General features: G+C 44.6%; 1 protein-coding gene across 10 annotated transcripts in view; it reads left to right on the top strand.

Annotated features, from left to right (window-relative positions):
* The window catches only part of RFFL (ring finger and FYVE like domain containing E3 ubiquitin protein ligase), a 64,999-nt gene that overhangs the window by 37,189 nt on the left and 14,268 nt on the right, over positions 1 to 13,542 (top strand). For 9 of the 10 annotated variants that reach the window (XM_044744598.2, XM_070482791.1, XM_070482792.1 and 6 more), the window contains exon 2: positions 9,156 to 9,343. In XM_044744598.2, coding sequence (XP_044600533.1) covers positions 9,164 to 9,343 — 180 coding nt within the window. In that variant the 5' untranslated portion in view covers positions 9,156 to 9,163. Of the gene's footprint in view, positions 1 to 8,071; positions 8,696 to 9,155; positions 9,344 to 13,542 lie in introns of those variants that run through there. The other variant, XM_014862211.3, reaches the window with a different exon arrangement.

The raw sequence follows: 13,542 nt of genomic DNA, 5'->3' as shown, positions 1-13,542 counted from the left end.
CCCAGTCCTTTGGGTGGTAGGAACTGGAGCTTTGGGTGACCAGAGAGAGAGAGATGCTGGACTTTCTAGCCAGTAGGCGCAATTGAACATCTAGGCTGTTGCTGCTTTAGAATTGCAATTAGAGTTAGATGACCATTTATTTTAATATGCTGTTTATGGAGCACTTACTCTAGGTTAGGCGCTGTGTGTTACTTCTCATCCCTAGCTACCTTCCAACAGGGGAGCTGTTATCCCCCTTGCAGAGGTGAGGAGACAGACTCAAAAGGCCTAAGGAACCTGTGCAAGGTTAGCCACCCTTTGTTTTTGATAAAGGGCTTTTTCTTTTTCATAGTCGCTTATGTCACTATAAATATTGATAAAATGCTTTGGGCCCTAAGGAGAGATAACTAGGACTTGACTCATTGGCTGTATTGATAAAAAGCTGACTGTTCCTCTGACCTCAGTTTGCTCATTCCACGAATTATTTGGGTGCCTACTATGCAGTGGCTCTGTGCTAGGTGATGCAGATTAAAAAGCAGAGACAGGTGAGGCCCCTGCCCTTGGAGTTTACAGTCTGTGGGTGGATAGACTGCAGATAAACAAACACACACAGTTCCAGATTATGATACTTCTCATGAAGGAAACTCAAAGGGCAATGAGAGAGTGTATGTCGCTGTGGAGGACTCCTCCAAAGAGGAGATCTTTGAGCTGAGACCTGAGGATGAGAAGGAGCAGGAGTGGCAAGGGAGCGTGAGTGCAGAGAGCCTCAGGCAGGAGGGGGCTTGGTGTGCTGGAGAGCCCGGAGTGCACCGCGGCTTGACTCCTAGTGAGTGGTGGGGAAAGCAGCACGGCGTGAATTGGAGACGTGGGCAGGGGCTGGTGGCGCGCGCAGGGTCTTCTCACCATGTAAGGAGTTGGAAGTTTTGTTGTGAAATGTGATGGGAATCGATTAAAGAGCTCTGAATGTGTGTACTGTGGGAGGAGGGCAGTGGATAATGCCTTATGGAGACAGAATTGGAGAGAGGCAAGAACTGAAGTCGGGAAACTAGTTAGAAGGCTGTTCTTTCATCCAAGAAGCCATTCTAGGCTCTGGAAATACAGTAGAGCACAAAGTCCCTGCCCTCATCAATTTTTTATTCTCGTTAGGGAAGACAGTTAACAAGTAAGCAAATAATACCAGCTAGTACTAAGTGTTACGCATGAGATTAGAAAGTGACATTTAAACTGAAGGGTGAATGGCAAGAGGGAGCCAAGCATGTGATGTTCTGGGGAGAAGAGTCCAGGCAGAAGGAACAAACAGCAAATTCAAAGCGCTTAAGGAGGGAAATGTGAGTAATAACCGAGAGATGGTGATTGAGACCGCTGTCGGGGCAGGGGAGATGGAGATAGGAATTTATGAATCTTCAGCTTAGGAATGGCATTTAAAGCCACCTGACTGGGGTTTCCTCGGGAGAGAGAGTGTGGCTGGAGAGGGCACCAAAGACAGCCTAGGTGCTCCCGACATTTAAGAACAGAGGGAGGGTAAGAACCCGCAGCAGCGCTTTGAGGTAGGAGGAAAACCAAGGGTGCAGAGTTCTGGAAGCTAAGAAATGCTTAGAGGGGAGAGTGTTTCAAGGAGGAGGAAGGGTCACTTGTGTCCAGCACCGCTGGGAGGTTGAGTAAGAAGAAGATGGAGAAGTGTCACTTGGCCTTGGCCCTTGGAACTCCCTGGTGACCTTGGAAAGAAGAGATTAGGTGGAGTGGTTGGTCAGGCTAGTCTGGAGAAGGTAGAAGAGTGAATTAGAGGTTGAGGAAGTGCAGTCAAATATTTGGAGAGGTTTTGGTGTAGGGGAGAGCAGAGAAAAGGACCTTCACTGAGGAGTCGGGGACATGGGGTCAAAATGGGGTTTTTTGGTTATTACTTTTTACAAATTACAAATTTTCTACTAGGTGCTTTTAAAATCTCTCATAAATTTTTAAGTGAAATATAACTAGAGAAGTACACAAATTGTAGTGTCCGCTTTGATGAATTTTCACAAAGTAAACAGCTGTATAACCAGCACTCAGATTAAGAGACAGACATTATCAGAAACCCCCTTGTGCCCCCTTCCATTTACTATCCTACCCTCAGAGGATAAACATGATCCTGATTTCTAACACCGTAGATTAGTTTGCCCATGTTTGAATTTATTTCTTTTCTTTTTTTTTGCCGAGGAAGATTAGCCCTGAGCTAACATCTGTTGCCAGTCTTCCTCCTTTTTTGCTTGAGGAAGCTTACCCCTGAGCTAACATCTGTGGGTCACCACTACAGCATGGCTGTCGAGTGATGTAGGTCTGCACCCAGGATCTGAACCCATGAACCCAAGCCTGCCAAAGCGAGGCTTGCTGAACTTAGCCACTACACCATGGGGCTCTTGTATTTGAATTTTATGTAAATGGAATCATTTTAGTGCATAGTCATTTGTGCCTGTCTTCTTTCACTCAACATTATATTTATAAAATTCATCTGTACTGTTGCATATATCAGTATTTTGTTTATTCTCGTTGCTGTATGAATGTATCATAATTTATTTCTCCATTCTACCGCCGATGGGTATTTGGATTTTTTCCAGCTTGGGGATATTACAGTAGTACTGCTCTGACATTCTTTTTTTTTTTTTAAAGATTTTATTTTTCCGTTTTATCCCCAAAGTCCCCAGTACATAGTTCTATGTTTTTAGTTGTGGGTCTTTCTAGTTGTGCCATGTGGGATGCCGCCTCAGCATGGCCTGATGAGTGGTGCCGTGTCTGCGCCCAGGATCTGAACTGGTGAAACCCTGGGCGGCCGAAGTGGAGTGCACGAATTTAACCACTTGGCCACGGGGCTGGCCCTTGACATTCTTGTATACTTATTTTGGTAAATGTGTTTCTGTTGGGTATGTACCTGAATGTGGAATTGCAAAGCCATGGTGTTTGTGTGTGTGTGTGTGTGTGTGTGTGTTTCCAAAGGTTGTACCAGTTTGCACTTCTGCCAGCATTGTTAGAGTTCCAGTTGCTCTCTATCTTTGTGAGTACTTGTTAGCATCTGTCTTTTGCATTTTACCCACTTCAGTGGGTGTTTGGTGGTAACACTTCGTGGTTGTAATTTGTACTTCCCTTATGATGAGGAAGAGTTTTAAATGTGGGAGATCCTGGAGCGTGCCTGTGTGTGGATGGGAAAGCTGTAGTAGAGATGGAAAGCAAAAGCTCAGAGGGAATGGGCTGCAGGGTAGACAGACCGATTTGGTTTTGGTGGAATCAGAACACTTTTCTTGTAGCCTACTGTCTTCTTTACTTCTCGAAACATGTAATTCCTTATCAGTTATTTCAAAGAGGCATAGCTAAGTCATATTGATAGGCTTCTCATAGCATTTCCTTTCAAAGCCACTGTAATTGTACTTTAATTCCTTTTTAAGGATAATATACAAGATGAAGCAAAGCCCATTCTGTATTAATGATCCATAATGTGGGATACTTTCCTTTGGGCACTTACAGCATAGACGCTTTCAGCAATTCCAGGAATACGGTAGTGACAGTAGGCAAGCCGCCCTCAATAAACTGGAGACTATTCTATGAGGCTTGCCACCTAGCCATTTTCTGATTTGCTGTGTCACAAAGGTACTTCTTTGAGGATTGGAGGCATTTTAATTAGGTAATTTTAAAGGATTTTTGTGAAGTCTTATACAGTGGTTTCACTGTAAGTATGTTAGAATTCCAAGATGTTGCTGTTTATGCATCTGTGTAAAGCCTGTTGCAAAAGTACCTTGGCACACAGAGCAGTTAATTAAAATCAGGATTGGATGAGAACCTTGGGGATTGGACTTTACTGTCCTAGATTTTGGTGGTTAGCAAGGTGGTTTTGGCGTTGCATTGCAAACTAGCAGTGGTGGTTTTACTAGGACACTGACATTCTGACCCTTCTACTCCATGGGTCCATTCTGTCCCCTCTTTCCTCCATGGGAAAATCCATGACAGCCACTGATCCACTTAAGATTATTTGCCTTGGGCAGGTGAACAAGTGGAGAAGTGATTGTTTTAAAATTACTTAGGATTCTAGGACTTACTAGGGAGAAATCACATTATCTCCCCTCTTGCCTCTAACTGTGGGTGTAGTCAGCCTACCTGGGATAGGTCATTTATCTTTCCCTGTTATTCACACTGTAATTTTCCTGTTCACTAGGACTCAGTCTCCCAAGAAATACCAGCATACTTATCAAGCTGACAAAATCCCATGTGCTGGCTAGCCATTCTTGCCTCATACCACAGGGTTCTTCCACAGGGAATAGTACATTTTCCTGTTTACCCCAGCCCTACATCTCCCATCTTTCTCTCCTTTAGGCAAAGTGCAAGAGGGGAGCCTGGCAGGTTTCTAACAAACTCAGTAGGAGGTCAGTCAGAGACTGTATTTGAGGATTAAATCACTGAATCCGTCTTTTCTGATGAGGGTGAGGGGGATTGGAGAAGGAGTTTTCAAGCCCTCAGTGAAGATTTGATAATCATTTTCTTTCAAGATCAGAAGGAGGTTTGCAGATCACAGAGGGAAGTTTTTCAAAGTGGTCAACATTCTTTTTTTTTTTTTAATTGATATTTATTGATTTATTTATCTTCTCTTCAAAGCCCCAGTACATAGTTGTATATCCTTGTTATAAGTCCTTCTAGCTCTTTTATGTGGATGCCGCCACAGCATGGCTTGATGAGCAATGTGTAGGTCCACACCCGGGATCCGAACCAGTGAACCCCAGACCACAGAAGCAGAGTGCACGAACTTAACCACTACGCCACCAGGCTGGCCCCTGGAGAATTCTTCATATGCCCCACAGTTGGTTCCACTTTCAGTCCTTCAGTAACATAATCAGATGCCATGTATGTGTATCTGTTTAGGGCTGAGGAGTGAAAAAATATTCCCAAGAGAAAAGTGTTTAGTTTGTATGGCAGTGTTAACATTATAAACTCTTTCCTTTCATTCCCTGAAATAACCCTGAATATAGTTGTCATTTAGGCCTAGGGCTTTCCAGTTTGGCAAGAGAATACTTTTAACCTACCACATTAGGAAATGTGTCTTTTTGGTATCTAAATATTTGTCAAAAAGATTAACAGCCTAGTCTGCTGACTTTGGTGAACCTGTTCTGTGGGCTGAGCAGGTCTAAGGCATTTTAGCACTGGAGACTCTTTCCACCTAACCCTTTCTATGACCTCTTCCCCACATGTGCATCCCCAGGGTAAGACTCCATTCTCCACTTAAGCATGGAGCCCATGGAATAGCACAGTGGCAAATTTCAAGTCTTCTCACACAGCCAAGTCCTTGTAAGAGTAGCCAGATACTTCAACAGGCTGACAGCTTTTCTTTCAGAGCTGTTCAGAGGAGGCAGCTAAGATTAGAACCAAAGCTGGGAGAATGAAAATAGTGCTGAGGAAGATAGGTTCTCTTGATGCCCAGCTAAGGAAGAGCTTTCTTAGCTCTTGTCTCAGGATGGCCGAGCTGAGCTATCTATAGTGCCTTCCTGGGCCCAAAATCCCCTAGGGGCAAGGACTTTGTTGAAATCCTTTTGGTATTCCCCAGTGCCCAGCATGTAGCTGGTGCTTTCTAAGTGCTTGTTAAAGCACATGGATTTAAACAGTAGACAGCTGGCCCGCTTTCCCATTTTTGCCTACTGATTGTGCCCTACCAAGTGGTCTTACCCATTATGTGACAAAGTCCTTACCTCTTAGGAAACAGTTGTAAGGCATAGATTCCTTGTGTGGAAGAAAAGTTTGTTTTCTTCTTGAGGTTAGATATAGCCGCCCGTTTTTATTTCATTCTTTCACTTTTCTCTGCTAATGCTGTAAAGTTATCTTTGGTTACATCTCTCGTCACCACCATTCCACTCTCTGGTGAAAGGTGACCTTGCTTCTGCCCAGGAGTAGTCCCCCCCGAATCTTATCACATGGTCACTTTTCTTTCTATTCCTGGCCCTTACTCCCATCACGTATTGCCAGCTTCCCTTCTTCCATAATCTCTTAGTCTTTGGGGGTTTCCTCTGCAGTCTATGAATATGTCTACATTTCTCTTGGTGACCTGGATCCTTTTCAGTTGCCTTCTCTTTTCCCTTCATAGTCAAAAGTTTCCTGAAGAATAATTTATCCTTAGAGTCTGGCACATCCTCACTTCTCATTCGATTTCCAACCTGTGGTTATCAGGCAGCCTCTCTCTTCCTAAACTGCTCAGTGAAGAGCACACTCACATTTTCCTAAAACTAGGTCCATCGGGCATTTTGCCTTCCTTATTGTACTCCACCCTCTGGGTCATTTGACAGCATTGATCATTTCTTCTTGAAGCTTAAAACACTCTTCCAGTTCACCCATCTCTGCGTGTTCTTCCGTTCTCTGTTCTGCTTGTTGGTTTTCCTCTGCTTGCCCTTTAGATCAGGTGTCCCCAGGGGTTCTCCCAGGCCATCTTCTCTTTGACTCAGACTGTCTAATCAGTCTTCTGCCCCACTCTAGCTTTACATATTTCCAGTAGGCTGCGGATTCCAAAACCTTTATCTTCAACCAAGACCATCCCCCTGTGTGTATGTATGCACCAGCATGTCCCACAGGTGCAAAACTCAACTCATCACCTTAACCTGCTCCCCATTCACACACAGACACATTCTTCTTCCTGAGGGCTTTATCCCGGTCAGTGATTCCACTGTCTGTCCTGTTGTGTAATTCAGAGACCCTGGGATTCGTGCAAGACTCTGTTTTCTCTCCCCCTTCCCTAGCCTCTTCAGTACATTGACACATTCTGCTAATTCTGTCAAAGATCTGTCCATCCCTTTTGGGGATAAGCTCAGAAAGCTAGATGGTAATTGTGGTGAAATGTCTCGGTTTCCTTTTTCCCTGTGCCTTCCCAGAGAAATTATAGTAAAGTGTTGTTATAATGCTAGTAGCAGCAACTGATGCGGCTGTAGTGCTGCACAGCCTGGAGAAGGTCCCAGGAGGATAGGAAAGTTATGACTTATTAGGGCTGTGACAACAACCACATATAGTAAAGCAGGGCTCAGGACCCCCATCTTCTGATTCCAGATCCTCTGCTCTTTGTATTCTTACACACTGTCCCAGATGCTGCTCTCAACAGGTGATTTAAAGAACTACAGAATTCCTCTTTCAGAGGGCTACTGCTCCGTTGTTGTCTCCATTCTCTTGCCAACAAAGAACTCGTTTATTTAACTGCTCTTTACTTCCTTATTCCATGTGAACTATTAGTTGCAAGTAAGGCAGACTGGGTCCCTGTCTTCTGGGAACTGTAGAGTTTTCAGGCAAGTAATAGTGAGTCAGAAATGTTTTTCATTTGTAGGAAATGGAACGAATGTGTGGTTAGTTAAGATTTAAATATTGTGTGTGATTCATTCATTCAGTAGTCCTTGTTGAGCCACCTGTCTGCTTGGCACTGTATGACTGTCATGGTCCCTGTTCTCATGGAAGTCCCTGGCAAGTGATGGAGATAGGTGTTAATCGGGCACGTCCACAAAAGTGTATGAATTATGTCACAGGTGTATTGGGGGCAGTGTTGGGAAGCTAAAAAGTCCCTAGAGTAGTTAAGAGGCCTGCGGAAGCTGTGTGAACCAGGAAGTTACTTTCCCTTGCTGGGCTTCTTTCTTTTCCTCCATAAAATGACCAAGGTTGAACTTAATTCCTTCTGGCTTACCACGTCTTTGAACTATGATTTAACAAAGGCACTTTCAATGAGTCGGGAGGCAGAGCAGAAAGTACCATTCTTTTGTGTTAACTGATGATTGAGTAATAACACTAAATGTTTCATGTATTGTCTCTGTAAACAGAGTCAGGCTCAAAATGTCCGTATTGGCTGCGTTGGTCTACTGAGAAAAGCATGCTCGCTCTTTATCACAGCAGCTTGGTATTTTAGTGGATCCTCTTGCAATCTTTAGGCTATTCTGACATTTGAGGGATTGGATCCTCTTCTGTAATCTTAAAAAAATCATCAACCCCCTTGTCCCTGTTCCTGAATTTGATACGTGAAGTGGGAACAATAATCCCAAACTTCTTTTTTTTTTTTAATTTTTATTTATTTATTTATTTTTAAGATTTTATTTTTTTTTCCTTTTTCTCCCCAAAGCCCCCCGGTACACAGTTGTATATTCTTCATTGTGGATCCTTCTAGTTGTGGCATGTGGGATGCTACCTCAGCGTGGTTTGATGAGCAGTGCCATGTCCGCGCCTAGGATTCGAACCAACGAAACACTGGGCCGCCTGCAGCGGAGCGTGCGAACTTAACCACTCGGCCACAGGGCCAGCCCCCCAAACTTCTTAGTAAACCCCCAGAGGCACTGATTCAGCAAGGACATGAACACGTGTGAGCATCTGCTATCCGCATGGCACTGCCAGGGTACACACAGACACGAAGAAGACGCAGTCCCTGCCCTCAAGGAATTTATGGCTTAGTGGTAGGAGCCAGGGTGAGCATGTATCTGTGCGACAGACTGTTAGAGGGCTATGATAGAAGTTTATGTAGGATTGGAGGGACAGATGTCAGAGTAATCAGTCCTGCTGGCTGGTGGGAGGGGGCATCAAGGGGATAGCACGGGATAGAGAAAAGAACGTTAGGTTTGCTTGGAGTCAGAAGACCTGGTTGTCCAGAATCTCCATTCTCTATATATTGGCTGTGTGACCTTGACTTCTTTGAGCCTGGATTGCCTCATCTATATAAAGGAAATAATAAGACCTCCTTCCCATGGTCACGGTGAGTGTGGAATTATACAAGTGTGTGTGTGTGTGTGTGTGTGTGTGTGTATGTGTATGATCAAGTTCTATCTGAGCTCTAGGGGTATGAGCTCTAAAGGTCATATTCCTGAATAAAGTGGGTGTTAGGCCACTTGTAATTGCGAAGGCAAAAGATTTTATTTGAAGTTAGATGTCAGATTAATCCCAAATGGGGATCAGCAACCTTTGACAGGTAGCATGCTATCTTGGCAGTCCCTGCTGTCCTGGCAGATCAGGTGTCTATTCTCACTCTTACATGCAACGGCAACTGTGTGCTTAGAGGATGTGGCAAGAAATCCATGACTCAAAAGCGTGTCCCCACCTTGACTCTGGCGGCAGGGGTGGGTTGAGTATGCCTGCTCACCTGTGCCCTCAGGAATGGAAACGCAGTAGAGGTGTGTCTTAACTCTGACCTTTTCCCCCTTCCTCCCTTATACCAGATTTTATCATGTGGGCAACCTGCTGCAACTGGTTCTGCCTGGATGGACAGCCTGAGGAGGCCTCACCACCCCAGGGAGCCAGGACGCAGGCCTATTCTAACCCTGGGTACAGCTCCTTCCCTTCCCCAACAGGCTTGGAACCCAGCTGCAAGGCCTGTGGGGCCCACTTCGCAAACACAGCCAGGAAGGTGAGTGTTGACTGCTCTGCAAGCTTTGCTGCTACAGCCTCAGGCCCTCAGACAAACCCCTGACCCTTCTATAATGCCTCCGCCTTGCCTTTGCAATGCTGGTAACCCAGCCCGTTCCTTTCACAAAAGTATTAAAGAAAAACTAGCCAAGCAAAAGCCAAGCGTCTCAGCATAGATCTGGAGCCAGCTAGACCTGATTCAGATACCAGCTTTGTCACTTACTAGCTGTATGACCTACCCTTTCTTGAGATTCATTTTCCCCATCTATAAAATGGGGATATAATAGTTGTACCTATCTCACTGTGTTGTGAGACTAAAATGAGATTGGCTACAGAGGGTGCCCAGCAGGATCTTGGAATGTAGCAGGCACTTGATGTTATTTCCTTCATTAGCTGCCATCATAAAAAGCCTGACTGAAGATTAACTTGTCCTTTTTATCGAAAGCAGTGTCAAGGACGTCTCAGGTACATCAAGACCCTGACAAGACAAAGACTGGAGCTTATTTACTGTAGCGATTTCATTTGAAATGCATGGTAGCTGTGTTTTCCAGATTAGCAAGCAGGAGGTAAAATTACTGGCTGGGTAATGGTGCGTGGGTGAGGGCCGTCCCTTTGTCAGTGCCCAGAGGCAGCATGTTCTCTATGGTCAAGCACAGCTGGGGCTGAAGGTGAACCCTGACCTGGAGAAAGAAAGAACTGCCTTCTGCATTATTCTGCAGAATGAGAGGTTTTCAGCCCAGAATGTGATGTTAAAATGGCGATAATGGGAAATTTGAGAGGAAAAAAGACTTTTTAAACCATCTGTTTATATGCCAGCGATTTAGACTTTTTGCTTCATTTAATCCTTGCAATAACTTTGACGTAGGTTGTAGGGTCCCTAAACTTCCAGTTTATATATGAGAAACTAAGGCTTAGAGTTTAACAGTTAAAAAGGAAACTGTACAGATCAAGTTCCTGACAAATGGCATACAAGACATTAAAATACTCATTCTTTTCCCTCTACTAAGGTAGTGCCCCAAGATCACATAGTTATTAAATGACAGAGCCACGATTCAAACCCAGGTCTTTGACTCTCAAGCTGTGTCCCAGAAGACATTCAACAAGTCAGTATTTCTGCAGCTTGGAGTGTTGACCACCCACCCTTTGGTGCCTGTAAGATGAGGAAGGCTGGGCGTTTTGCCTGCACTTCACTGTGATGCAGTGAAGGCAGGCCCACTGCAGAGCTTTGTTGTGACTTGCTTGGCTACCCCAGTCACTGTGAGAACTCAACCAGGGAGGCTGCTGCAGGCAGCCAGAGAGCTATGACTCGGTGGGCAGAGGTGCCCCTCCCCACCTTTTACACTTAGACTGAAAGGTTGAGTCCATAGATTGAGACTGGAGGGGCAGGTTCGAAGGAACTTGGCACCACATGGTCTCAGTCTTCTCAGTGATGGAAATGGTGGGTGGAGTTAGGATCTGAGAGGAGATGGAAGGAGGGCTGTTGGGTGCTGCCGCATGCCTGGCACTGAGCTTGGCATTTCAAATGCGTTATCTCACTGAATCCTAACAGCAGCCTATGAAATGTGCACTATGATTTGTTCCCATTTTACAGATGAAGAAATTGTTCTTTTTACCTAAGGTAGTAGTTTCAAGGACTCCTCGGGTACATCAGTGTCTGTTGGATAGCCAGAGATCTTGTTGTTTTCATTATTACATGGTGAGAGATGCTAGGAACGACTGCTGGTAGAAGTGGCAAAGTAATTGGCAGGAAGGGAATAGAGGACACCCTTGTTTAAATGAAGCAGTGTGAATCTGCATGAATCTTTTTTTAAAACATCAGTTATCCTCTATGGAGTGGAAATGGAGAGAGAAAGAGCAAAGAGGTCAAGGATGGTGATCCAGGCTCGGGGATCAGCATGTCAAGATGTTGAAAGCCTGAGAGAACCTGGGGATCCAGTGAGTTCTTGACATTTCTCAGCCAGCAGAGAGAATGTGAATGAGCAAGGAAACCGCCCCCAGAGAAAGGAGAATGAATGATGGTTAGGTGAGGATGGGAAAATGCTTTATTTTTCTTTATAGTGGTTTTCACCACCTGACGTGAATATGTTTGTGGATTACCTGTCTTCTCAGATAGTACCTAGGAACAGGGATTTTGTCCATTTTGTTCACAGCTTTATCCCCAGCATCTAGAACAGTGACTGACACGTGGTAGATAGGCAATAAATTTTTTTAAATAAACAAATGAATAAATGGACAGTTGAGAACAATTTGAAAAAGAGGAAGAAGACCAGAGAGTTTCTATTTTCATTACTTTGTGGCTGACAATTCCATGCTGAAGATTTTCTTTGAGGGCCCAGTTCTGTAGCAGCGGTGTGCCAGCAGCTAGAGGTTATAGCTTTGTGGAGATAGAGCTGAGTAGACATAGGTCTTTTCCTCAGGGAGCTTACTTGTCTGGTGAAGCCGACCCACATTTAAAAGAACTAACAACAGTCAGCTGCATAAGTACTAGGAAATCAGGCAGTGTTGGTAAATTGCTAATTTTAGCTGGATGAAGGAAGGTTTATTGATTTGCAAAGCAGTGGCTGAAGTAAAGGCACCAGATATGGGGCAAACGCAAGGTGTATCTGGGAACTGTGAGTGGCCTATTTGGCCAGAGCGCAGAAAACTTTGGAAGTTAGGGTGGAACAAAGTTGGGATCAGGTGGTGAAGGGCCAAGACTGCCACAGTAAGAAGCTTGTAGGCACCAGACAACAGGGAACCATAAGAAAGACTTTGCACAGAGGAATGGCGTGGTCACTCCTGTCTCAGGTAGCAGACATGCTTTGATGGAATGGGGGGAGTGGTCTTAGGAGGTTCTTTCACAGCTCATGAGAAGTCATCAGAGCCTGATCTTGGGTGGTGGCTAAGACTGATTGATGTAGCTACCATTTAGGGAGCAACTGTTCATGCCAGACCCTATGAAGGAGTGGTTGTTAATCCACTTTACGGATGGAAAATATGAGACTCAGAACTAGGTACTTGGCTACTAAGATACATGGGCATGCAGCAGAGGAAGACAGATGAAATGTAGGAGGAGAAGGTCAAACTGAAGATAACAGGATGTTGGCCTGGGTGCCTAGGAGCATGGCAGTGGTTAAAATAAGGAACTGCATTCATTGGAAAATAAACTATTGAGTATCTCCCGTGTGTCAGGCATTGCCTGGGCTAGGAGGGTGAAGGTGAAGAAAGTGATCCTGCTTAAGAAGGGGCTTGCAGTCTGAGAGGAAGATGGGAGCAAATACAGCCACACACAGAGATAAGAAGAAAGCTTCTGTAGCAAGAAGTACTCCTTTTGTAAGGAGAAGAAAAATTCCTATTTGGGTAGTAAAAGATGGTTATTGGTACAGTCATTTCTTGCCACCAAAGTATGAGTTAATTTTATGTAATTCACAATGAATTTTATGAATATTAAGGATGTTTTCTCCTATGAGAGTTTTTCATTTGTAATTTCATGCTTAAGCGGAGCAGCATTCTTATCTTAAGGGTCTGGCATTTAACAGCCTCAGGCTTTTAAAAAGTCTTTTCCAGAAGTGGTTATATTGAAATGATTACATGGATCCTACTGTCTTTTTTTCTTTTCTTCATTGTGGTTGGTATTTTCTGAATGCTTAGATAACATTAAGGACTTTTAGAGAGAACATAAGATGCAGCCCGTGCCTTCCTAGAGTTTCCAGTCTTGGAAAGAAATGGCAGGCTGTAATTTTGCCACAAGCCAAATATCCCATCTGTATTGGTAATAGCTACATGAGGTTGAGCAGCAGCCCTGACTGTTTTGGAGGGGGTTTGGCACCCAGCCTCGTTAGTTGGACCAGTTCGAGGAGGAAGGATGAGGAGGAGGAGGTTGTGCTTGGAAACATGGAGGAGATACTCAAATCTCAGAGTGGAGAGAGAGGGAGTGGTTCGTAGGTACTGGCAAAAGCTCAGAGATGAGGCAAAGGGGAGAGGGAATAGAAGGTGATGTTACCTTTTTGTGAGAGCCCACCTATGCTAAGGTTTTATATGCATTACCTTATGTGATACTTCAGTGGTCCTTAGAGATAGGCTGACCATCCGACTTTACAGGTGAGGAATAAGATGCTTTGGGAGGTTAACTGTTCTGCACAGGCTCCCTTAGTTAGGAAGTGGTCAGCCAGGACTTCATCCTACTGTTGTCACTCCTCGCGCTGCCCTTTTTCCTCCCAG

The sequence above is a fragment of the Equus asinus genome, chromosome 13, assembly GCF_041296235.1.
Source record: "Equus asinus isolate D_3611 breed Donkey chromosome 13, EquAss-T2T_v2, whole genome shotgun sequence".
NCBI classification, from domain to species: domain Eukaryota; kingdom Metazoa; phylum Chordata; class Mammalia; order Perissodactyla; family Equidae; genus Equus; species Equus asinus.
This window is presented reverse-complemented; position numbering and strand designations above follow the sequence as displayed.